General features: G+C 40.1%; 1 protein-coding gene across 1 annotated transcript in view; it reads right to left on the bottom strand.

Moving 5' to 3' along the window:
* Positions 1-5603: 5603 nt before the first annotated feature.
* Positions 5604-25308, bottom strand: part of slco3a1a (solute carrier organic anion transporter family member 3A1a) — a 40128-nt gene continuing 20423 nt past the window's right edge. Inside the window, exons 5-12 of the mRNA XM_085359210.1 lie at positions 14961-15059; positions 14597-14869; positions 13050-13214; positions 12749-12947; positions 8350-8512; positions 7738-7910; positions 7579-7643; positions 5604-7188 (exon numbers count right to left, since the gene is read on the bottom strand). Of these exons, the coding sequence (XP_085215336.1) occupies positions 6836-7188; positions 7579-7643; positions 7738-7910; positions 8350-8512; positions 12749-12947; positions 13050-13214; positions 14597-14869; positions 14961-15059 (1490 nt within the window). The 3' untranslated portion in view covers positions 5604-6835. The remainder of the gene's footprint in view (positions 7189-7578; positions 7644-7737; positions 7911-8349; positions 8513-12748; positions 12948-13049; positions 13215-14596; positions 14870-14960; positions 15060-25308) is intronic.

Consider the following 25308-nt stretch of genomic DNA (forward strand, 5'->3'; position numbering starts at 1 on the left):
CTCATTCCGCTTCCTGGGTACCACCATCACCCAGGACCTGAAGTGGGAGCCCACCATCACCTCCGTCATCAAGAAAGCCCAGCAGAGGATGTACTTCCTGAGGCAGCTGAAGAAATTCAACCTGCCAACACGGACGATGATGCAGTTCTACACTGCAATCATCGAGTCCATCCTCACCTCCTCCATCACCGTGTGGTACGCTGGAGCCACTATCAGGGACAAACAGAGACTGCAGCGTGTTGTGCGCTCTGCTGAGAAGGTGATTGGCTGCAGACTCCCATCTCTGCAGGACCTGTACACCTCCAGGACACTGCGGCGTGCAGCCCGGATCTCAGCTGACCCTTCTCACCCTGGACACAGTCTGTTTGACCTGCTCCCCTCAGGCAGGAGGCTCCGGTCCATTCGCACCAGAACCTCTCGCCACAAGAACAGTTTCTTCCCCTCTGCTGTTGGACACATGAACAATAACCACATGATTGTCCCCGCCACTAACACATGACCCTACGCTGTGTCACTGCATCATTTCATGTTTGGCACTGATCACCACCTGCACTCATGTATATATCTTTCTACGTAGCACTCATAATTCTTATTCTCATGTATATATCTCATGTATATCTCATGCACATATCTTTCTTTCTACATAGCACTTTAATTCTTATTGTCTGCACTGAAGCACCGCAGCAATTTCCTAATGTTGTAAACCTCAACATCTGGCAATAAACCCATTCTGATTCTGATTCTGATTCTGAATCTACTTCACTTTTCATATGTCATATACAGTGTTGGGACTAACGCGTTATTAAGTAACGCGTTACAGTAACTACGTTATTATTGTGGTAACGAGCACGGTAACTAGTTATTATGCCAAAATCAGGAACGCGTTACTCGTTACTGGGATTTAGATAGGGTCGTTACTCGTTACTTCGTGTGGTGGCTATCGCGGAGCTTCCACAGATTCAGTAACATTAGCAAGTGGTGGAGGCCAGCAGGTGGTTGAAGGAAAAGGGACGCAGAAGGAAAAGAGACCCGAGGCGGCCGCCGGTCCAAGTGTGAACTGAACTTCAGGTAAGAAGTTATGACCTGCAGTCTATCTGGGTCAGATATAAACCAAGTTTAGGTGGAGTTTATTTTCGTTATTCTGACTTTTTCCGTACTGCGTGCTAGCTAGCATGACGGAGTTTCTATACAGCTGGGTGGGTGCTATGAAGTTAATGATGTTGAACTTTATTTTGTTCATAAGTTATTAGAGTTGCCAACCGTCCTGTCTGGTATTCAGAGAAAATATTACGCGTTTCTTATTGAGGTGAAAAGGAACAGTTTGTCCCGTAATTCAGCTACAATGAAAAAGGCACAAAGCTGGAGTTATTCTGTCTTTGCTGCACAGCTGCCTCTTCTCTCATTCTCCCCCCTCCCTCTCCCGTTTCTACTTCAATCATGAAAACTGATCAGTGATCAGCTGATCGTCTTTTCTCTCTTGTGTGTTTATCGCCCACTTTGCGCAGAAAGAGGAAACCAGCGGATGTCGCGCTAAACAACAGCAGCACGTTTAAGCTTGATCAGCTGTTGTTAGAATTTATTTAATATTAATTTCTAGTATCAGCTGATGTTTGCTGGAGCCACAGCTGCAAAAAAGCTGCTGGTCATGATATGGTTTGGATATGTGGTGAGAGGGAAACATGAAGATGAAACCAGGAGATGTCCTTACTGGATCATCAGAGCTGAACAGGTGATGGAGAAACAGGTTTACCTTTTAGGTGACATGAATGAGTTGAAGGGAAGTTATGAACTGTTTCTGAGAGACAAATAACACCAGGATCCTTTTTTAGGTAGCTGACAGCTGGTAACTGTGCAGGGGCGGGTCTAGCAAAGTGTTGCCAGGGGGGCAGGTAGGGCATTAACAGGGAAAGGGGGGCACAAAGAAATACTTTTCTTTCTTATTCTCATTTAAAATGTCTAGCTTTTAAAAAATAATTATCTGAATCTTACAACAAACGATTGATAGATTGATGCATATATACCATCAGAACAGTGTACATCATTGTCACAACAGTGTTTGTTTTCATCCAAAGGCTTTATGATTTTTCCTATAATGGTGGGCCAGTCTCTAGTCAAAATGCCCGGGATGATTTTTTTGTCCCAGTCCAGCCCTGTATGCAACTCATCTGCAGTCTGGTGTTGCCTACATCTTCCTATTCGGAAGGCAGAATTTCCGAGTTCTGAGTACAATTGAAAGCACCACGACTGCAGTTTTTGTGTTGGATGTAAAAGGCGCAGATGACACTGTGACGTAGGCTAGAATCATGGCAGCAGTCAATGACGGTCCAGGCGTGGGATTTCTCTCGTGGAAATATGCACATTATCTTTTTCTTTCTATTGGTAGGTGGCACAGTGCACTTGTGGCAAGTAAGCAAGCTAGAAGACTGGCAAAGTTATGGAAGCAACACATTAACAAGAGAATTCTGAGTAAAACCAAAGTTACTTTCCCTAGTAACTAGTTACTTTGAAAGTAACGAGTAACTTGAAGTAACTGAGTTACTTTTGAGAGAAGTAACTAGTAATGTAACTAAGTTACTATTTTAAAGTAACTTACCCAACACTGGTCATATATCAGGAATGAAAGTCTTAGAAAACGTGAGGTCTGATTGAACTCTCACGTCTATTAATGTGATGAAGTGAAGAACTTTGAATTGTGCTGCTTTTGAAAGCCTTTATTATACAAAAGAAAAAGAAAATTCTCATTGCACACTTTGTCCTTCCCTCAGCAGCATTTGCTGTTAGAGAGCCTTATATACATCCTCATGTAACATTCATGCTTATTTGACTTCAAAAGGTAAAATTGTTCTTTGATTTATTTATTGTTTTTATACAGTAAAAATATTAAGTAGCACTTGTTAAAATTATTTTTGCAGAAACATGTATTGATTTACATAATATCTAGAAGCATATTTTACAAACTCTCAGTGGTTCTGTGGTACTCAAACTGTGAGAGCTAAAGTCTAACGGCTAAACTAAGCCTCCAATCCACTGTGCAAATCAAAATATGGAAAGTCTCTGTCCTCATGTGGTACCATTAATTTCTCGTGTCTATATAAAGCATCTCGCTGGGCGAGGACTTGGTACAATATTGGGAATATGTGCTGAGCCGTGAATACAAACTGGTAGCTGAGCTGGAGCTTTTATTTTAACAGTGCCTCAACACTTATATTAGAATCTTTAAAAAGCCTATCTGAAAAATAGAACCGTGATTACACACACACACACACACTCCAACAATTCCATGTTCTCGGTCCTTGCATATCTTGTTCCAGTAGCCTACTTCCAGACCTCATTAAGCCAGGTGACATCTGAGCCGGTGTGGTAAATAAGTGCAGCAATTTATTGAAATATGTGCAAACATGAATAGAAATACAGTATACAGGGCAAAAACAGAGTTTGTACAATTCTAAAAAGTTTGAAAATCAATATTTTGTTTGACCAGCACAGCCTGAACTCTTGCGACTCCTGCATGTTTTTCTGTCCAGCTATGCTATTACTGCATTGGCACTTTGTTTGGGATCATTGTCATGCTGAAAAATGAAGTTGTGGCCAACAGCATTGAGTCACATTATATTTTTCAGTGGTGCAGTTACTGCACTAAATTCATTAATAAATTACCGTTGCAATTGTGTCGTTACTTGTGGGAGGAGGACCGCGGTGGAGCAGCCTGCAGTCCAGATATGGACATTACTGTTTATTTTATGAAAGGACAAGAGTACGATGGTAAAGCTGAAACTACATCCAGGATAGAATCAATTGCATTCTGCTGATAACACAACTTCAGCTCTTTCCAAGTATCTGCACAGACAGCATGCTAACACAAAGCTAGCCAAAACCCCAAAGTGACATTAAAGCTGAATGCATGCTAGCAGCCAGAGCCTGAACTTCAGCAGACAACAAAGGCAGTGATGAGCAGTCAGCCTTGTAGCTTCCGTTTGTACTTGTTCATGTTTCTAAAGTTGACTGTGGCAATCGCTTTGAAGTCTCTCTGTGCTCGTTTTCAGCTTTGCTTCAAGTTGTCAATTTTCTGTTCATAAATAAATACTAAAATATTGCATCTGTGTTCTAAATAGAATAAGTTATGTGTTGGTGTGTGGAACTGCCTCAAGTTTATATTGTTGGCCATTTGAACAAAGTTAAGTACCGAGTAGTGTAACAAATTACTTCATCCACTTAGTAATTAAGTAAAATACAGCATTACTTGAAAAAAAAGTAATGAGTAATGTGTAATATATCAGAGGTGGGCAGATGAATCCAAATATTGATAGCATTGATACCGATGCTGGTATTGTTATCGGATAGATACTTTGCTCTATCCTGTAAATATGCATTATATTATTTAACGTAATATAATCATGTTAAATAAATTATGTTTTTCAGAAATGAAAAATTGCATTAAACAGACTATGACAAATGTTGAATCGTTTTGTATCAACTCTCATGTCAGTTTTACTTATAGCACATTTGAACAACAGAAGTTGATCCAAAGTGCCTTAGAGACAGACATGTTTAAATTAAACTAAATTGATTTTAATTTTACTTACACAACAGCCACCCATATGGGCGCTTAATATTGTAAGGTAAATACCCCTACAATAATACAGAGAAACCCCAACAATCAGACGACCCCCTATGAGCAAGCACTTTGGCGACAGTGGAAAGGAAAAACTCCCTTTTAACAGGAAGAAACCTCTGGCAGGACCTGGTGCAGGGAGGGGCAGACATCTGACGAGACCTGTTGGAGGGTGGGCATTCCAGGTCTCCAGAAAATCCAGTTTTAAAATACATGAAAAGTTAAAAGATGCATTTCGTTATGTTAGCTAATTATTGCATAAAAACAGTGATTTAGTGGCCATTAAAATGTATCCAGGTTTAGCAAATTGATTCATCTCATGGATCACGACACACTGCTCTCTCTGACCTAAGCTGCCTTTAAAGGTTAAAAGTATCATTAAAGGCATCGGTGTTGTATTTACTCTGTATCAGATCGATACCAAAATCTGGAGTACTCCACATCGCTATAATACATTACTTCTTTTGAGTTAAGACCACAACACTTTACAGGTTGTATTGCATTGTGGATGAAAATATGACCAATATAATTCTATCAACTTTGACCGCAACACCACTGGCTGAAATGCAGCCCCAAACCATGACCCAGCCTCCACCATATTTTACAGATGGCTGTAGACACTCCTCCATACTTTGTGACATTTTGCCCCTTAAGTCGCCCCCTGCTAGCCAGCAGAAACAGTGGTTGTTTATAAAAACATTGAACAACTCAGCTCTACACACATTTTGCCTGCTCCCTTATTCACAAGGGGCCACCACAGGATGGCTCTGCATATTTGATTTGGCAGATTTTCACACCTGATGCCCCTCCTGATGCAAACCCCAAGGGACTCGTGCCTCCTCCTGGGACCAAACTGGCAAGCTTTGACTTGTTAGGCGAATGTGTAAACGACTACACTATGGAGCCACTTACACACAAACAGAACTCAAAAGAAAAGAAAAGAACTCAAAATTGTATGAATTTTCTGAAAAATAATTTATTTCCAGAGTAAAATAAACAATATGCTGCCATACAAAAAGTGTAAGAAAAGGGACAAACTGTAACTGCAGAGAGCTCAGCTGAGTAACAGGTCACATGTGCAGTGAGTCACACCTGGATATGAATTCAGTGCCCTTTAACTTTATTTAACCTTGTACACACAGTCTCCTTTAACACATCTGTAACCTCTGTATCTTATTACAGGCCTAGTTTGAAGACACAGGCAACACACCATAGATATGAATTGTCCCAGATCTTTTGTAACATCAGACACACACACATCCCAGACAATTAGATTACATATAATTTATACTCGAAAACAATCTAATAAAAACATTCTGGGCCAAATGAAAACAAACCTTCCACTTGAAGGATGAACAACATAAAAATACTACTTTTGATTTCCTTCGCTTTGACACTGGGTGCAAAAGCCAAAAGAAAACATATAGAAAGTTCTTATTCAAACTATCCCTTATTAAGACATATTAGGCTGAAAAGAAGTAAAAACAACATGGAAATGCTATCATGAAGAAACATTGCACATTTCAACCTATAAGACAAGACCTCAACGTCTAGTCTAAGAAGTATCAAAAAACAGTGTCTATGATCCAGCAAGAGAACAGGAAACTGAGCAGTTAAAAGATCCAACAGGCCACTAAAATAACCCAGTGAGGGTGTTTCTGTTCTCTCTTTTTTTAATTTTTCAATAGGAAAATTTCCTGCAGTGAAATTAAAACGCATCAACTAGTAGTTTGTAAACACTTGGCAACTTTTATAAATATGAATAACTGAAAAACAAACCAAACTTTTCTTTTTTTAACCATAAAAATGTCATTTTGAAGAGTGACGGAACAAAAACACACAGTGCTGACTGAAAGGAAACTGTCACTGGAATCGTGACGGACCTAAAACAATATGGCAACTATAGTTTGTAGTAGCATCATGTCCACTCACTAATAACAGACTAGGACTGAGTGGGACGGTACTGCGCTCGTCTTCTACCACAGAGTCAACACGGGAACTCACTGGCAACACCTGACAACACCTCGCTCAGACGTAAACAACTACAGTGGACCCTTTTGATTTTATCGAGGACGTGTAGCGCAGTCGAGAGCCACGAGGACCTCAATGGGCCGTAAAATAGATCGCCTTTATCAAAACCTCTTGAATTTAACAAAGAAGAAAAAACTACATTCCTAAAATAGTCATTTAAATGTCCATATTGTCCTTTTTTTGCTTTACAAATTATAAAACAGACTCCATATTTTCACAAAACTCGTGGTCCTCGAGGTTGTATATAAACTTCGTCCTGTCGACGACTTTGGGGCCGTCGGTGAGGGACGGGTAAAACTCAGTTGGCGTCAAGTGGCCCTCGTGACTTTTGATGTACTTCCTGTAGTTCCGCCGCAAGCAATACCACGTGGTGGTGTAAAGGAGGAAGGCGACACCCTTGAGAACGATGGCCAGGCTCACGTAGAGATGCCTGTATTTCGCGTTGTCGTACAACAGGCAGGCACCCTTCTTGTCGCAGTCCGAACTCCAGAAAAGGCAAGTGGAGTCGATCCCAGCACCAAAAATCAGAGGAGGGGGAATGAATCCTGCAAGAGAGAAACATGCACTGAGCTAAGGTTTGCTGGCTGTAAGAGGAGAATCATAAATCTTCAAACTATCACTCCGTACGCACTGAAATGATTTAAAAATCACATTTTGTCTCTCTTATGTTCCATTTCTTCTCTTGCCTCCTGAACGTGAGGTTGTTTTTACACTCTCGTGATCTGATTTACTTGCTTTCCATCTGAAAACACGTAAAGTCGATGCAGCCGCGCATCAGCGATTGACGGGTTGCCGTCATTAACAGAGTGCGTCACTGGAGGCATTGGTAAAACGCCACACGCTTGCAGCCTCAACAGGATTTGTGCTGCGAGTGAGAGAAATGAGACTGAGCGATTGCATGTGAAAGTGATGTGTTATCTGGAAACGGTTCCTACCGAGGAGTCGCAGCAGAAGGAACAGCACACCGAGCGCGTATGATTTCAGCTCAGGGCTCACAGTCCTTCAAGAGAAACAGACAGAACAAAAAAAGTTTTATTTTTCAAATTAAAGCATTGAGAGTCTCTTCACAAAATAAAATAAAACCACAACGATACCTGATTAGGATGATGACAGAGGGAGTCTGGGCCATGGCTCCGACCAGGCTGCAGACACAAATCACGCACAGGAAAATGAGGAAAGACTGCTGGCATCCCGGCATTGGGCATTTCCCGGGAACCGCCGTGGCACTTTCGCTGTCGTTGGATATACAGGAGCAGCCGGTCAGATTCTGTCAACAGAAAGAGAGAGAGACGTTTGTACAACAACAAGCCATTCATCCTGCAGGAACACACATGCTACACCTGCTCCTCACGTCTGGATCAAAATCCTCAGTAGAAATGAGCAATGTGTGTTTGTTTTAGGAGCACTTAAAAACTGAAAAAAGAAAAGCAAAAAAAAATTCAGCAGCAGTGAAGTGGTGATATTTTGTGCTGCTGAGCTGATGTGATTTGAATATAGAAGACATTATCTGCAGTCAGCATCTGATCTTGAAACAAGCACGTTACCACCTGACTGCCCAGCATGTGCATGCTGATGACAGAGCTGTGAAATACTGGGACTTCATATCTGTGAACACTATAAAGGTTTCTGGTGGCTTTTCTGTGCTACAGTCCTCATCAACATTGCTGGTACTCATCATAATCAGAGGGCAAAAGCAAAATGAAAACCTGAGAAATGTTGGATGCGGGGATCCCAGTTCGGCTGCAGCCGGCGAGGCAGGCGGACAGGTAGGTGATGCCGTTGGAGCCGCACACAGGGCTGATGGAGGAGGTGAAGCAGCTGCATTGACTGTTGCACTGAGCTTCTGGTTTCCTGCTCGCCTGCAGGGTCCTAAACAGAGAGAAACAGCTGTAAGTTACATCTGTAAAACTAAGGAGCCCTTTATCAGATATTATGGACACTGTTTCACTTTTAACATCTCCATGGAAACGACGCAGCTCTCCTAACCCGCTCTGGAACAAGTTGGTTTTAGGCCACCAATTTCAAAAGCGGCTCAAACATTCAGTATTTCTACAGGATGAGCACACAGACTAAATCACTGAGTTCACACTTTATTAAAGAGATAAAAGCAACACCGAGGCTGAAGACTGAGCCTGAATGCTTTTATTTTAACTGAAAAAGAAGCAACCTTGGACTCAGAGGTCTCAAAGTGCGCTGCAAATAAAAGGAGGTGTTTAATATTCATCTGAACACATGAATATCTTTTACTAGCACAATGATAAAAAGATAGAGAAAGAGCTCAATGCCAAAACCCCCGCAGAATACAGTGCTATCGGTCTCAAAGTGATCCAAACAGGTACGCTGTTCTTGAGGAACCTCGACACATCTGTGTGCAAAACACAGCTGGATTTCTGCATATGTGTGTGCATGAGTGTAAAATCTCCCCCTCCTCAAAAACAGCCCCTGTGTGACAGATCAATTATCCTCCTCTTAATCTACTTCCTGCCCCCTGTTTATATCGCACACTTACATTAACATCCGTTCAATAAACATCATCATCATTTGTAACTAATAATTAGCTTCACTAGGGCTAAATGTAATGTATTGATTACCTGACTTAAACAGGCTTAAATACTTAAATGAGACACAGCAACCAAAAGTAACAATTTTTAACTAAAATATGATGATTGACTGATTATACAAATATTTGCTGCTGTTGCAGGTTTAGCTGTGGTACAATAACAGCTGTGGCAGCCTCGCCTCTGTCAGTGCGCCCCAGGGTGGCTGTGGCTACAATGTAGCTTGCCATCACCAGTGTGTGAATGTGTGCGTGACTGGGTGGATGACTGGATATGTAAAGCGCTTTGGGGTCTTTAGGGACTAGAAAAGCACTATATAAATACAGGCCAGGCCATAACAAGATTAAAGCATTGAAAACAGAGGAGCAGTGAAAGCTGGCAGAAGATTTTTTTTTTACCTGGGCTTTGCACTATGAAGCGAGTTCAGCATACTTCTGATATCTGTTCATTTCTGAATTCATTTACCCAAACATCAAAAATCACGATAAGCAGCCACAAGAAGCTGCTAACCAACTCACCAAGGTTACCCAGGGTTTCTCAATCGCACATTCACCTGAAAGGTTTGATGTTGGCGCAACAATCAAAATTAAAAGTTTAGATAAGTATACTGGCAGCAGAGCAGGTGACTTTGCCAAGGAAGATAAAATTATGAGGAAAGTATGGGGAAAATATAAAGAGGTTAAACACACAATACAGACTGAAAGCGTCATTTCTGCTGCTGACTAAGCAGCGGTGTGTGAGGAGAAGCGTTGCACAGCAGTTTAGTATTAAAAGGCCTGAATGAATGCAGGGGCACTTTAAGTGCTTTGGTCAATAAGACTGGAAAAGAGCTGCTATAATAATAAAATTTAGCTTATTTGAAGCCAGGAAAGAAAACCAGCAAAACGCTGACTGCACTGACAGTAAACAGAATCATCAATATCACAGCTGTATCCTGTGTATTAGGACACAGGAGAATCTGAGAGCAAGTAAGGAACACATTAAAAACAGAATTCAAATTTAGGTTTAGACTATGTGCAAATTTAATGTAATAGGGAAGAAAAAATGAAGGAATAAACTTGCATCTAAGAATTTATAATTCTTAATGGTCATCTGTGTATTGCATCAGAAATTAGACATTAAAAAGTAAAACCCTTCTACTATCTGTGCAGAAGTCAGAGGCTTTTCCCAGCTGTGGTGACACTGTGATTGGTCAGTAGGTTGATCTCTAACCTTACTATGGTGATGCACCCCAGTAAGAAGTGACAGAGTTACTAAGATGATAAATAAGGTCTTTGTTCTGTGGCAGGTAGTACAATTGAAGATGCCACTGGCAGGATTACTAAGAAGTTAAGGGTAGATCTGCATGAAAACTGTCAGGCTTGGTGCAAGATCGAAGCGATTACATATGGAGGCTATCTAGATCTGAATACAGGCATTTTTTTTTTTTAAAGGACTCCTTATCATTCTGAGAGGCTATCATTGATTATTCCCTCTAAATTCAAATCCAATACAAAAAGAAAAAGGAGACTTTGGATTGTGAAAAACAAAACAAAGGAGCACTGGCAGTAAAGCTAGATTTCTACCAGAGAGAAAAAAAAAGGTGTTAGACCCAGCCCTGCTGGGGGGTTAACAGAGCAATAACCACCTACAATTCCACATACTGTGTGTGCCCACGTCAGATGATCTGTGGGGTGTATGCCTAGGTGTAGCTCTGCCTCACTCACTGATTTTTTGACAGTACTATTCAGATACAGGTCAAAATGGGGGCATTTTACTTCATGCCGTCACAAATAGTTACAAAACATGAGATGAGAAAAGGGAGCAATCTTGATATCACGAATTAATCCACGGGCTGATATCCTTGGATTCAAGATACATGCATAAGGTGAAGAGGAATGCAATGTGTCTGTTCTGATTTGAGATGTTTGTTTCTATTAGAAGGAAGAAGCCAAACACCATATTTGTTATATTATCATATAATTTGCTTTGTGGAGTAAAATTACGAGTTTATCCTCATGTACTTCTTTAGGTTTTATAAAAACAAACTGTCTTTTTACCTTTGAAGTAAAGAATTTAAGTTAAAAAGTGTGCGCATGAGACAGTGATTCATGCTAATTTATGACAAACGACATAATAAATACAAAGTCCCTTCTAACAACAGAGCTTCACTTGAAAGGTTTATCAATATGAAAGTGAATAACGTGTCCTGCTGCATAATAGCTTTGCTTTAAACCTCTTTTTATTGGTGTCTGATTCAGTGAAGTCTGTCACATTCATATTCAGTTCATGCAGCCCTCGAGGCCACTTTCCAAACAGAAAATCTTTTTATAGACTCGACAAAATGACACAAAGTTGTTTGAATAAAAAGCCTTCTGTCCCATCTTTGCCCCAATGTCCAGCAGTGATAAGAATTTTTATTTACACATTTATAGTCCCTACAGTTCATCTGCAAAAAAGTCCTCCAGCCTTAGCAGCAGCACCGCTTTTCACTGCTAGAGTTTGTTAACTGCTTGTATTCTTGTTTGATAAACTGGGTTTGAAATGCTAACAGTGCATTTCGTTCCTCCTCAACCTATGACATGAAAACACGCTGAAGTGAGGACAACAGAAATATATCATTAGATATCTGCCGTTCCTCCACTGATGAGTTCATCTCATCTTACATTAAGGACACAGTTTCTGGCGACGTGTGAATGAAGCTTCTATGCAAGTTCAACGAGGAAGACCTAGTATTAACTCGTTTCCCTGCATTCCTGCATGGTTGGGCTGCTAGTCTGTTGTTAGATCACTTCTTTCATCATTATCTCTGGTCCAGTAACTTTATTTCCTTATTCAGCGAGTCAATCAGCCTCTGTTCCCTGTGCTTTAAATCTTGGTGCTCACTGTGGCCCGCCTCCACTACATCTCCATTTCATTTTGTTCGCTCAGATACCCTCGTCCGAGTCCATCTGCTTTATCTCCATCACCACCAGCAGCGTCTAGACTCCAGGGTGGTCCTGTCCTATTTCCCACCACTGGTGGGAGTGCTCTGCTATGTAGCTTCATCTGAGTCTAATCATCAAATAGTTTATTACCCAAACTTTGCGCTTCAACACATTGAGTTCAATTCTTTCAAATAGTCTCTGCTTACTGAATTGGATATCAAAAAGGATGGCTTCCCAAACTTTATGTAACTACAGGTAGTTTTAAAAAGGGGTTATCCAGGAAGTAAACATAGGCCAGAAGCCTGAAGATCAGAATGCCACACTGAGCAACAGCGCTCTAACTCGTCCCTCTTTCACACATAAAAGATAATCTCAACTTGCACCTCTTCACATGATCTTGGCTGACAGCTACTTCAACTGCTTTATTTATTGTGTTACATTAGTCTGCAGCCCCTACTCGCCTTGGATCAAGGCACGGCTGAGGTTGGCGTGAGGAATATGCCACTTTTAGCCTTTTAGTTGTGGTTATTAAGTAATTTAAAACCAGTGTCTTCTACAAACTCCGGTGTCAGTTTCCACTTTTCGTTGATGCTTTTAAGCAGAGGATGTAACAAGTGATAATATTAAATATTTTTTCTTACATGTTGCCATACGGGATGGTCACTCCTGCGACGGGACCCGTATCACAGCCAAGGAACAGAAAGGAGACGTAGCAGGCGGTGGACAGCAGGTTGACCAGCATGGCCATTCGGATTGCTCCCAGCGCTGATAGATTCAGCTTCTTCACCAGCAGACCACCCATGAAGATCCCCAGACACGCACATGGAATAGCTGTCATACCTTAAACACAAGATAGGCCCAAATCTGTTTATTATGCTCCTCTGCAGAAGAAAAAAAAAAAAGAAGTGTGCATACGTGTGACTTTTTGCACAGAATACAAACCTAACAACTGATTTGCAGAGGTGGTGGTGAGGTTGAACTGCTGCTCAAGATATTTCCCCAGAAAGGCTGCAAAGCCGGCTACGACGGCGATCTCCATACAGGCTGCCAGGACGATACAGGTGAACACAGGGTTCGACAGGAGTTGCTTGGTAACCGTGGGGATCACTGGACATAAAAGGAAAGAGGAAAGATAAGCATTGAGGGTAGGGCTGTGCGATATGACCAAAATCTCATATCCCGATATAAGACATCTATCGTCCCGATAACGATATAAATCACAAAAATTTACATTTTCTGAAAGTTCTGTGAATCTCGGGCAGCTTGCATGAAGTGTTTCCAGCTGGGCGTCGTGTACCTGCAGTTGAGTGTTTTAACCGATGCATGAAACTATACATTTTTAGACATAAGTTGTAACGGCCGCCGTTTGCTTTGTTTGTATTTATTACACGGTGTGCTGCGGGAAAAAGCCTGTTCTAACGTTTGAGTTTAAGGTTTATTTTTTAGCACCTGGCGGCTCTTTTTGACTTCTCATCCGTAAATAATCTGCTCTTTCACGTGATTCAGTTTATTTTGAAAAGTCTCAACAGGGTCTTGAGCTTTATTGTGAAAGGTTTATGTGGAAAATAAACAAGCAGACACGCAATGGTTTTACCGTCGTTGTTGCTAACGACACCGCATAACAACAGGCGGTTGTCCGTCCGTAGTGTGGTTATATTAAATATAAGAGAGAACTTTAAGAAATTAATATAGCCACTACAGTGACCATCAAAACGCTGAAAAAACTCTACTAATCCAAAACTAGTGTTCAAGTTCTTCTAGTAGTTCATTTTACTTTTAAAAGTTGCATACTCTTTCAATGTATTTCCCCTTAATGAGACAGATATTTTACAAACTTGTTGTTAATTAAAATATATATACAAGTACAACTTGCAATGGTGCGATGTGGGGACCTAGTCTAGACTCCAGTAGCTAGAGTAGATTTACAGTTCAATTCTTATGTGTTATATAGTGGGCCTTGAAGCAGCTCCTAAGTTTATCCTTTGTCTCATACAAGCCTCCTTTTCTTTGAGTCAGCTTTATTCTGATCGGCTGGCCCTTGAAAACAGCAAGTTTGAACATAAGCTGAGATGACCATACTAATGATAGATGTCTGAACCAGAGCATTTAGCACAGTCTGAAACTGAGCTTTTGGTTTACTGGGATTATATACGTATATGTTGACCTCACCATCTGACCATGTTTAACATGAGCACTTGTCACTATAACAGTAAAAAATAAGAAAAAAATATCATAGGTTATCTTTAACAACACATAATACTACAAAGGATGATATTATAACTAATCTAGTACCATTTACACTAACAGGTTTTATTTAAAAAGGACTGTAGCACTTCTGTTTTGTCAGTACTTCATAGCATTTGGCAAATACAACAAATAAAAATACAAAATGTTGTGTGTTTTTGTTCCATACATGCTTGCATTAAAAAAACAACACCAACAACCAAAAAAAAAAAACTGCAGTACCACACTGGATGCTGCATGCTCACCCCTGAGTTGCTGACAGCAGGTGGGGCTATTGGCAGGCTCATGGTTAACTACGACTCCGTTGCTGGGCTTAGGAGTCTCACAGTCTGAGCTCAGAGAGGGAGGAAGCATAACCTGCTCGCTATCTGCTCCCTCCTCCCGCTCCCTTGCTGGCAGCGACTGAGGGAAGCCAAACATCAAGACAGCAGAGCAGAAGAGTAAGGCACCACACAGGAGGAAGCCTGCCCACCAGGCCCCGATCCACCGCGGGTCTTCTGGAGTGATGTTCAGTTTACCTGCGGGGAGGCATGGTGTCGGTCAATAAACTGCACATGCCAAAAAAAGAACACACGAGAGGATCACAGAGTAGGGACACATTCAACTCACTGGTGTCAATGAAGATGGCGTCCACATAGAATTTAGTGCACAGCGATCCAAGGATGAAGCCGCAGGCAGGTCCGAACACCAGTGTAGAGAAGAGGATTCCTGCAAAGAAACATTGATAAAGTTTAATGTTTGATTTCTACACATCCAGTACTCTAGGATATATTTTTATACTGGGAAAAAATATCTAAAGTAACCTAAATGCTTTATTGTTTTTCCTCAAAGTCTTGTTAATATGTTCTGGGTAGTGTTAAACATTTATGGTAAACAGACATATAGCATGAGAAAGCATCAAGCAGTTTTAATTAATTTAATTTGCTCATCTGAGTTTGTATTCATTAAAAATCTTTAGATTTAACTTATTTTTAAGTAGCTACACAGTTAGTTTTAGTCTTTGTAAGATGGAGGGTGTTCTTACAGAGGAGCAAGATTTAGGAAAATCAGAATACAGTACAAACAACACCTAACGAGGGCACTTGATTCCCTGTACTCTACTTGTTTGTTTATCAAATGAGTAGTGGCCCCACCACTCACCCTATGATAGCTGGGATGAACTCCAGCCTACTTGGAGAAGCAGTTAAGAAAACAGATGGATGGAAACTGGTTTAATATTTAGCTCATAAAAGGTCTGAATATAGTACAAAAGGCTCAAGTTCTAAGAGCCTAAAAGTGAAACCTTCAATTGTCCTACTTTTCTGGGCAGCTACTCGAAGATATTCAATTTCAAAACGTATCAAAATAGAACGACAGCAAATCTTCCACAGTATTCTCTTCGTTTTCAGCGGTCCTATCCAGTAGGTACACTGTGGAGCATGACGGCAAACACAGAAGCAATTCAGCTGTCATGAAAGATCAAGTCAGTTAAAAACCACAATGCTATTGGTGGCAGCACACAGCGACTGTGTTCGTTATGCTCACATGGCTCAGCCCTATCAAACTCACAGCATAACATACACACCTGACAATGGAAAACAGTGGTTCTGTCCCAGTCTTATAGTGGGCAGCTTGAAGCTTGATCTAAAAATCCTCATTAGAGCATTGTCAGCGGGGTGGAAGTCTGGCACTATGACTCAGACTGCAGGGAGATAATGAAGACTTCAAAGCTCAATTTAGGAGACAAATATCCCCCCGACAGTCTGTCCTGTGATCTGCGGTATTATTAGACCTGAGTGTGGAGAGCTGTACTGCGACAAACCAGATCAGAGTTTAAGTTTAACTACTGCTGCGCACAAGAAATGCAGTTTCGAATTACCATCAAAATGAAATGAAAACATCCCTGCTAATTCTGCTTCCTTCTCTTGGGGCATTAAAAATATTTCTGCTACCAGGACGATGTTGTTTGCATGCCAAAAGCAGCCACTTAACAAAAACAAAACAAAACAAAAAAAACAACAAAAAAACATGGAAACTGTGACTAAGCTGTGTATGTCTTTGCTTGTGCTGAGAGCAAATGCATCAGGCCTGCTTCCTGCCTTGACCACCCACATAGGAAGGGAGTCAACACATGAGCCTCATTCACATCACAGTTTATTCTTCGCATAAAGGAAATGGCTCACAGATTTGCTAGGTGGCGTTTACTACCTATACCCTCTTCTCCATTTTAATGCGATATAAACAGGCTCATTTAAGCTAGACAAGGAGTGAAACAAAACAGAAAGAGCCTTTCAAGTCGTGATGGGAACATTTGGCTGTTGTTCTGAAGAATACAAGTGAAACATCTTTGTGGTTGACAGTCAGACCAGCACGGAAATGAACAAAGACCCAGATGTAGTCATGAGGCACTGGATCATGACAGGTTTTCACCTATTCCTTCTGCTATTTTCTGAGATTTTGGCAAGTGGCTGACAAATTTCCGTTGCTGTCTGAATGCAAGACTTCCAAATGTGAGAAGTTGTTTTTTTTTTTTTTTAATAAATTGTCAACTCACACACACACACACACACACACACACACACACACACACACACACACACACACACACACACACACACACACACACACACACACACACACAGAGGAAGTTGTTGTATTTCATTAGGAAGTGTTTACTATATACCTAACAAAGAGTTTTGCTTAAAGCACTTAAAAAAAAAAAAAAAAAAAAAAAGAAGCGGACTGCAGCCACCACTACGTGACTACAAAATTTGCCTGTGGTGTTGCAAATGAGGCCTATGCACTATTTCTTTCGCGTTTCCTTAGAAACTAAGTGTTGCTTTCACATAGCAACATCACAATTGCTTTCACCACAGGAAACCCCAGAGAGGAAATTCAGTTAGTGAAATCACCTTCCAGGAGATGATAGCTCAGTAGTCCACGAATCAGCAACCACTGAGAGGATAAATGTCTCTGCCTACCCCTGGTTGCTCTCAGAAACGCTGTATCTTGATGATAACATTTAAGCCACATGGCTCACATGGAAAAAAAAAAAAAGGTTAGTAATCTAGTGTGGCCCCTTATCAATATGCTGCTTCTGGAGGAGAAACAAGGGCAGTGCAATTTGAAAGTCAGAGATAATCCCCACTTGAAATGATAGGGTTTTACATTTTTTATATGTTATGGGTCAATAACAACAGAGGCAGGCATGTCATGAGTTGGCCTGCATAATAGCATTACAAAAAAAGCTAAATTACAGTTACCAACAAAATTTGTAGTGCTTTGTGTGCCAGGTTATTTCTTGACATGGCGACTAACTGTTCCCACATTGGAGCTGCTATTAGATACACAGTCGTCTGTATATCTACAAAATCTAGCCGTTTCTCGCCATAATGAGCGTCACCACTAAGTCAGCAAATATCTGTTGTGTGTACCGCTTTTATGCTCTTATCTAAAGATTCTTCAGAGCTGCACCACAAACGATGACAATGCAACCATTTTAAATGTCACGGTGTGTAACATGGCTCAAAAAGAAAGTTAAACTCACAAACTGTGTCAGACTATGGAGTATCACAGTATTCACTGCATTGAGCACTGGGTGAATTGCAACAAAACGATCCAAAAAAGGTTCATCTCATGAGTTTGTGCATGGCTCTGATGTTTTGATGCATCCTTGCATGCGTTCATCTCTCACAAGTTACATTTTTTCCAGTTTTGCTTCCATTACTCTGGTTTGTGTGTTTTCAGTAGTCTAGTCAGTCCAGTCAGATTTTATTGTGTGATGATAATAATAATAATAATAATAATAATAATAAACATTACTGAATTATTGGATGTGTGGAAAGAATAGGAACCTAAATTCCTAATCCACTCTTTTTGTCTTTGGTCACCAGAGATCAATGGTCAGAGGACTTTTTCCGAATCAAAGAGTCTCTTCTCGCCTCCTCAACCCCCCCAAATCCAGAAAAATCCATCCGTTTTCTTCAGTTCTTCTGTGCACAAAAAGTAGCAGACTAAATGGACAAAATGATGCATTAAGAGAACAACTTGGTTACTTTTACATCTGAATTGAGACCCTGACTCTTTGGTAAAACAAAAACAAACAAGTGTAGCTACACTGACTATAAATTATTATATTTTTTCCATAATATGATTCAGCAGGAGTAAAAACTAAAACCCAAGTTAAGCACATTAAACCTGCATGAAGGACAATACACAACCGCAGCGTAATCTCTCTTTTCCCTTCTAGCTGTCCCGTTACAAGATAAGTACAAAACAAACTAATTTGTTCATGTTGTACTTCACTCAAGCCTTTTAGTACCCTGTGAATTATACTCTCTGGGGAGCATGTTTGATGTAATTTAATAACAAAGCTTGGGTCTAGTGTTTTTGTCTCCCTGTAATTGACTTAGAGACCAATGGAAAAAGCCAGAAAAGCCACGTCCATATTAATTAAATAAATGAATATAAAAATACTCCCGCAAAAACAAGAGGCATCATTCAAACTGTAGATCAGAATCTCCATTTCATATGCAACTCTTGTGCTAAACTAACTTTGATAGTGTTTCCGCTCAAACAACAATGCATTAGTGCGTCTGTCTTACAGATGTTTATAATGATGTATTTAAAACACCATGCACAGATTAAACCATAACACAAATGATGAAGGTAGTGACAGGCTCTTCATAACAATCACTCAGGTTAATGCCAGATGAAACCCAGAGAAATAGATATAATGCATGCGTTCACATAGCCCAAAGACCCTATAAAAGCCCTTAGCTGCAAAATTCAGTTTAATCTGGGTATTGAAATTATAAACCAGCACACTGTGAGGTTAAACACACACACAGAGTAATCGAAATGTCAGATCCATGACAAGTGCACCACCCTTGGTTCATTTCCTCCTCTCACTGTACAAAGAGTTCATTCGACTCCTCCATTAATCCTGCTCAAGTAGGCTCAGTAATCTCATGAGCTAAATAACAGCAGAGGGACAATGTAGTGTGGGAAGCCAAACAACAGCTTGTGACACTTTCACAAGAGACCAGACTGAACCTGAATGAGCTGAATGACCAGTAAAGATAAAACCAGCATCCCAACTCGTCACATCTGAAACCTAAATACGCGTTCAACCCCAAGGTTTGGTCGAGAAGGGGAAAGGAAAAGGCACAAGATTCCAAGGTCACATCAAAGTGACTGCAACATTTACACGCTAGAAGATTAAAGAGCTTTCACACCAAAATCTCTCCTCCTCTTCTGCTCTATCAGGTCATCAAATCCTCTGGGTAGGAGGGTAAAGACATTTTTAAGATTAAAGAACATTGAGAAATGCTCAAATAGGCCAGACGTGTCAGAGGAGCATGGACAATTTGCTCCACAGAACTGAGATGGCATCAGTCACTCTGACAGAGATTCAGACAAATACGACATTTTAACTAAGAAAAGTCACACACTACACCCAAGAAAAGTCCTGTGCTTCAGCTACAGCACAAAACTTGTCAAAACTGAATTTTTTTAACAGTTTTGAAAAGAAATTTCCTACTGTGCAATGGACCGAAGTACTTCTAGGAGCAAGTCTTCATGAAATGCATCTAAGGGCTTAGTTTGTGCAGCATTATCTAATTTAACTTTAGTTTTCAGCTGTCACCAGTAGAACGTTTGCTGACCAACTGTAGCTGTTTTAACCTAAAGTGAAAATGACCCCTAGTTTTAGTTTAAGTGTGAACACAACTAGCCTAAGTATGCACTGATGCATGCGTAGACTGGGACATCTATGTGACAGAGTCAACTAAAAGCATTGTAATACCCATTTTGAATTTTGTAATTTGTCCTCATTTGCCCCTGAAAAATACCATTCATATTTGAAAGATTAAGACTACAACTAAACTGAAACCAAACACTGTAAAAATAACAAAAAGCAAAAGGGGAAATGAGCAAAAAAATAAAAAATAAACTAGAATTTTTTTTTAAAAAAAGCAAAAAAATAAAATAGCCCAATAAGATAGAAATTACACCAAATATTTTTTCTACTTACTGACCTTCTAAAAGTAAAATAAAAGAGTTCAGTCAATAAAATTCTAAATAAAGTACAATGATAAATAAGTAAAAAAATAATAATAAAAGAAACACAACAAAACACTATGTAAGAAATTGAATATGTAGAACAAAGAGGCTCTACGAAGACAAAAAATGCCTTAATAGATTCAATAAAGCAAGATAACACAATAAAAATGGCTGCATGAAAAACAAGCAGAGCTAATGTCAGATGGAATTAAAGTGGTTGAGTATAACAGAGAGCAGTGGACAGTGTAATAAAGTGACTTGGTGTACACAGAGTGCTAAGTGTTGTGACAGTCCAGGGCTGAAGTAAACTATTAATGAGATAACAGTTGTATAGTTGTGTGGTACAAAGTTCCCGTATATGAATTCCATTTTAAAATCATCTAACCAAGAAGCAGTGGAGGTAGATCGAATAGTCTACTAATCAGTGGGTTAGTGGTTTGATCCCAAGCAACCTCGGAAAAGATAGTGAATCTCAAATTGCTTCCGATGCATCCGTCTGAGTTCGAGTGTGTGAGATAGTTAGAAAGCACTTAAAGGCATAGAGCAAAGTGCTGTTTGAATGGCTGCATGTGGCTTTAGTAGATATATACACTCATTGGACACTTTATTAGGTACAACTGACTTAATGCAATTATCTAATCAGCCAATTACATGACAGATCTTCAGTGCATTTAGATATGTAGACTTGACCTGCCATAGGGCTGGGCCATATTATACCGTTTACGGTAATACCGGTACAATGTTAGGCAACGATAAGAAAATGAAATATCGCGATAGAATATGGGTGAAATGCGCATGCGCAGTGCCTTTGTTTTCATACGCACATGGCCGAAAAAGCACGGCGGCAACGGAGAATGAGAAGGGGGAAAGAGGATTGTTGAGTGAAACGGATGAACCAGAATTGGTTTTTAAAAATGGTGCAACTTCACTGGTTTGGTGTTTGTCTGTCAGATACACAACAAAGCACATTTTTTTGTAGAAGTTAGCAGGAAGTTAGCTCGCTAGTTTCACTAGTTACCTAAGCATGATAAAGCATGTTCTGACTGAGAGATTTCTGAAAAAATTCAAACGTACAGCTCTGCTATCACTTCCAACATAAATGAAGACAGGAAACTAAAAAGCAATGACGTTGTTGCAAAGCTGCTCTTTTTAACTTCAGTAGATATTATACATATGCTCAGGATATGTCAGCCCATTTCTACTGGAAATGCCTTTTGGTTAAACTTTCAGCAAGGGATTTGCATTTGCACTGTTAAATGTTTATATAGCTTTAATGCACATAAAAAACAGCTGCTTGTTTAAGTGAAAATAAATTGATGGGTTTTTTTTGCGCTAGTAAAGTTGTGGAGTTGAATTTTGTCTCGCAGAAATTATATCGTCAGTTATATCGTTATCGCAAATTTTCAAATATATATCGTGATAAATATTTTTGGCCATATCGCCCTGCTCTAACCTGCCATACTTAAAACCACACATTAGAATGTGGAAGAAAGATGAGTTAAGTGGCTCTGAATGCTGCATAGTTATTGGTACCAAACGGACAGGTCTCGGTACTTCAGAAACTGCTGATCTACTGGGTTTACAGTAGAATGGCTGGATTTATATTGAAATGTAAATATAAATCCTGCAGCAGTTTCTAGCAGGAAAATGCCTTTATGATGCCAGAGGTGAGATGGCAGAATGATCGGACTACCTTCAGCTGACAATAAGTCCACAGTAACATAAATAACCATTCATTACAACCAGGGTCTGCAGAAGAGCATCTCTGAATGTAACACTTGAACCTTTGCAGCAGATAGGACACAGCAGCAGAAGACCACACTGGGTGCCACGCCTAAGAGCTGAGAACAGGAAACTGTGGTTAGCACCTAGCTGAATCTATCATATGAAGAACGGAGGCATTTCTGAAAGGAAAAAGGGGGGTCCAACCTGCTACGAGCAAGATGTGAGTAATGACTTGACTGCTGAGTACCAGTCCATTTTGTGGTGGAGGATTGTTTGGCCTGGGATACATGCTAGTTAATCATTGCTAGCTGGCTGAGGTTAGCTGTTATTGTTCTAACAGGCAAAATCATAAAATACAGTTCGCTTTAAAGGGCTGTGATAGATAAATTTAAGAAACTTTCAGCACACTTCACCAAGAGTCTTAATAATCCTTTGCCCTTTTGTCCCACCTCATTCACAAATTGATGGCCCTTCTTCTTGCCTGGTCAGACAGCTGACTACAAGCTAGAAGTAAGTTAGGGGCAGCTACTGCACACAGCCTGCTTTGTGTCTTTTCCTGAGTCCTCATAAAGATCTCAGAATCTTTTATCTGGTACATTGGAAGATTTCAACTGACATTTAACCAAACTTTGGAAAAGCCAAGAGTTACAACCTCAACAGGCTCAATTTAAGAATGATGATAGCAACAACGAGGACTCAATGCTGTCACCTGCCCTAAACACAGGTGTTACTAATCATATCAACGAAGGCTCTGTGCCCAAGCTGAACAGAGCCTAATTAATGTCATTAGTAACACCTGAGTTCACCTTTCATACCATGGCTGCTGTGAAATACACGTATTGTGTATCTCTAGATAAATGTGTGGGCTGTGCATCAGTGTGTTGTTCCAACTTTGACCTCAGAGCAGAATCATGTCTCTGGTTGGTGTGTGGCTTCAATTTGTCATCACTAAATACAGACTTTTTCAACCACCATCTAGACATGAGCTGTAATAAAAACAGACATTTTACGCAATTCACAAGACGTTGCAATCTTCCTGTAACACTTTGAAAGCAAGCATATCCAGAAATCAGGTCCTGAATCATTTAGGAGTAAAAAGTTACTCAAGCGCTTTCATGTAACAACATTTCTGGGTCTTGTTTTACTGCATCATATCTCTGCCAATAACACAGACAGCCATGCTGTACCTGCAGGATGTTTTTTTTTTTACCATAATGACTCATTACCGGTACCAATTTTCTGAAAATATAAATAAATAATTAAAAGATAAGGAAAACTTTAAACACAAAGGAGCTTGCAGTGTCTTATCTGTTTGACCAGAATTTTTTTCCGTCCATGTTCTTAAATTGTGTTATGACACAAGTTAAGGTTTAAACATTAAGTATGACACATGTTACAAAGATGCAAAGAGAGGGACACCACCTTATACTGATCTTTGTTATGTAAACCCAGCCTCCCTCATGCCAACAGGATTACTGCTAACAGGTAAGTCATGCCATAGTCGCCTCTGAGGTGAAACCTATTTTGATGAGGTACAAAGGCGATTAATGGTCACCAAATCTTTAGCTATCCGTAAGCAAGTACTAACAGAATTAGAAGACAGCCTTCCCCACAGGAAGCAAAGCTTCTACCCACCCAGCTTTTAGTATCAACGTCACCATCACTTGTCAAAGCATTTGCGATAAGCAGGAAGTCTCACTAACTTTCCAAAATCCAGACAGTTGCAAACTTTCAAATGCCTATTAATTATTTTCTAGTTATCCCAGAGGATGTTTAGATGGTTTATTCAAGAGGAAGGAGAATTAAAAAAAAAAAAAAAAAATCACTAAAGTCAAAGAACTTAATCAATTTTCTGATCAACTGACTTCAACTTTCCATTGAAGCTGGAGGAGAGAAAAAGAGTCAGTTTGTTAGTCAGCTGTACCCAATAATAACCTGTTAACTCTACACAGCCATGACCTAAATAAAAAGCCTCAGCTCAAAGTAGGCTCTCAACTCGCATTCAAATGCCATTACATCAGGATCATCCTACTTTAACTTCCGCTTACGTCAAATCATGTCAAATTTGAAACCAACCCTTCGCGCACACTCAGCCGGGATCTGATATAAAAACAGCTGCTTGTGTGTGGAAATGGTTTCACTGACTGACATATGGTTGCTACACAGAAACTGCAGCTTGAGGACACGTTTAATACTATTAGCATTCTGACCCTGAGGATGAGTGGGGAGGTTACTGCAGAACACGGCCAGACCTCCACACGGCTGACACACCAGCTTTCCAGCAGGACTTTTCCCCCTCAACACCCCATCACGTTAATCTGGACTCTGGCTCAATTTAAGCCCAGACAGGTCGTGGCCTAAATAGGGCCTCGCGAAAGGCTACACATCCTCACGTTATCACCCTACTGTCTCCTGATACGAGTCTAAAAATTTCCCTCCATGCCACAGGAACACTTCTCCTCCACACCGTGAGCTACATATATAAAACATAATTAGGCAAAATACTGATGTCCATCTCGGCCACTGTATTCAAGTTGGCAAGGCAACTTCTGGCAGCTTCCACAAACCAGCGCCCACTCTTGCATATTATTAATGGATGAATTATAAGTTTGTTAGATGTATTTACACACTAATCAATGTATATGAGTAAAATACTCTTTATATAATATAGGAGAACCACCAAAAAACAAAACAAAACAAACCCCCCCCCAACTAACTGTACCATAAACCAAAACCCTCAAATATTCAGGCATCTCAAATGTGCTTATTTTCTCTTGTATAAACTAAAACTGGATATCACTGAGTTTGAGGTTGCTGGTCAGATACACTTGCTGATATATTGTAAACTAAAAAATTAATCACCACATATAGTTGTCCTGCTTATATTATATATTGTTTTACTATTTTCATACAAACCATTACATGTCTAAGACGTATAAAAACTATATACTATATGATATATCATCTGTGTCAGACAATCTTTATCCTCTTTTATAATTCAGAGGCTGGCACAGCTGAGCTGCCACTTCCCTTTGGATGACAATACAGAGAAAAATCATTTAAGTAAAACACTGTGCGGCGGGATGGTAAAAGAAAAAGCCTTTTATCGAGTGAGATACAAGACAGAGCTGGAACATTGTAGTCCTGTCATGGAAATAAATGCGTTTTTAATCTAAAAAACAAAAACAAA

Source organism: Diplotaxodon limnothrissa, linkage group LG7 (assembly GCF_057381915.1).
Source record: "Diplotaxodon limnothrissa isolate DT_005_m linkage group LG7, D_limnothrissa_male_GT1.1, whole genome shotgun sequence".
Taxonomy (NCBI): Eukaryota; Metazoa; Chordata; class Actinopteri; order Cichliformes; family Cichlidae; genus Diplotaxodon; species Diplotaxodon limnothrissa.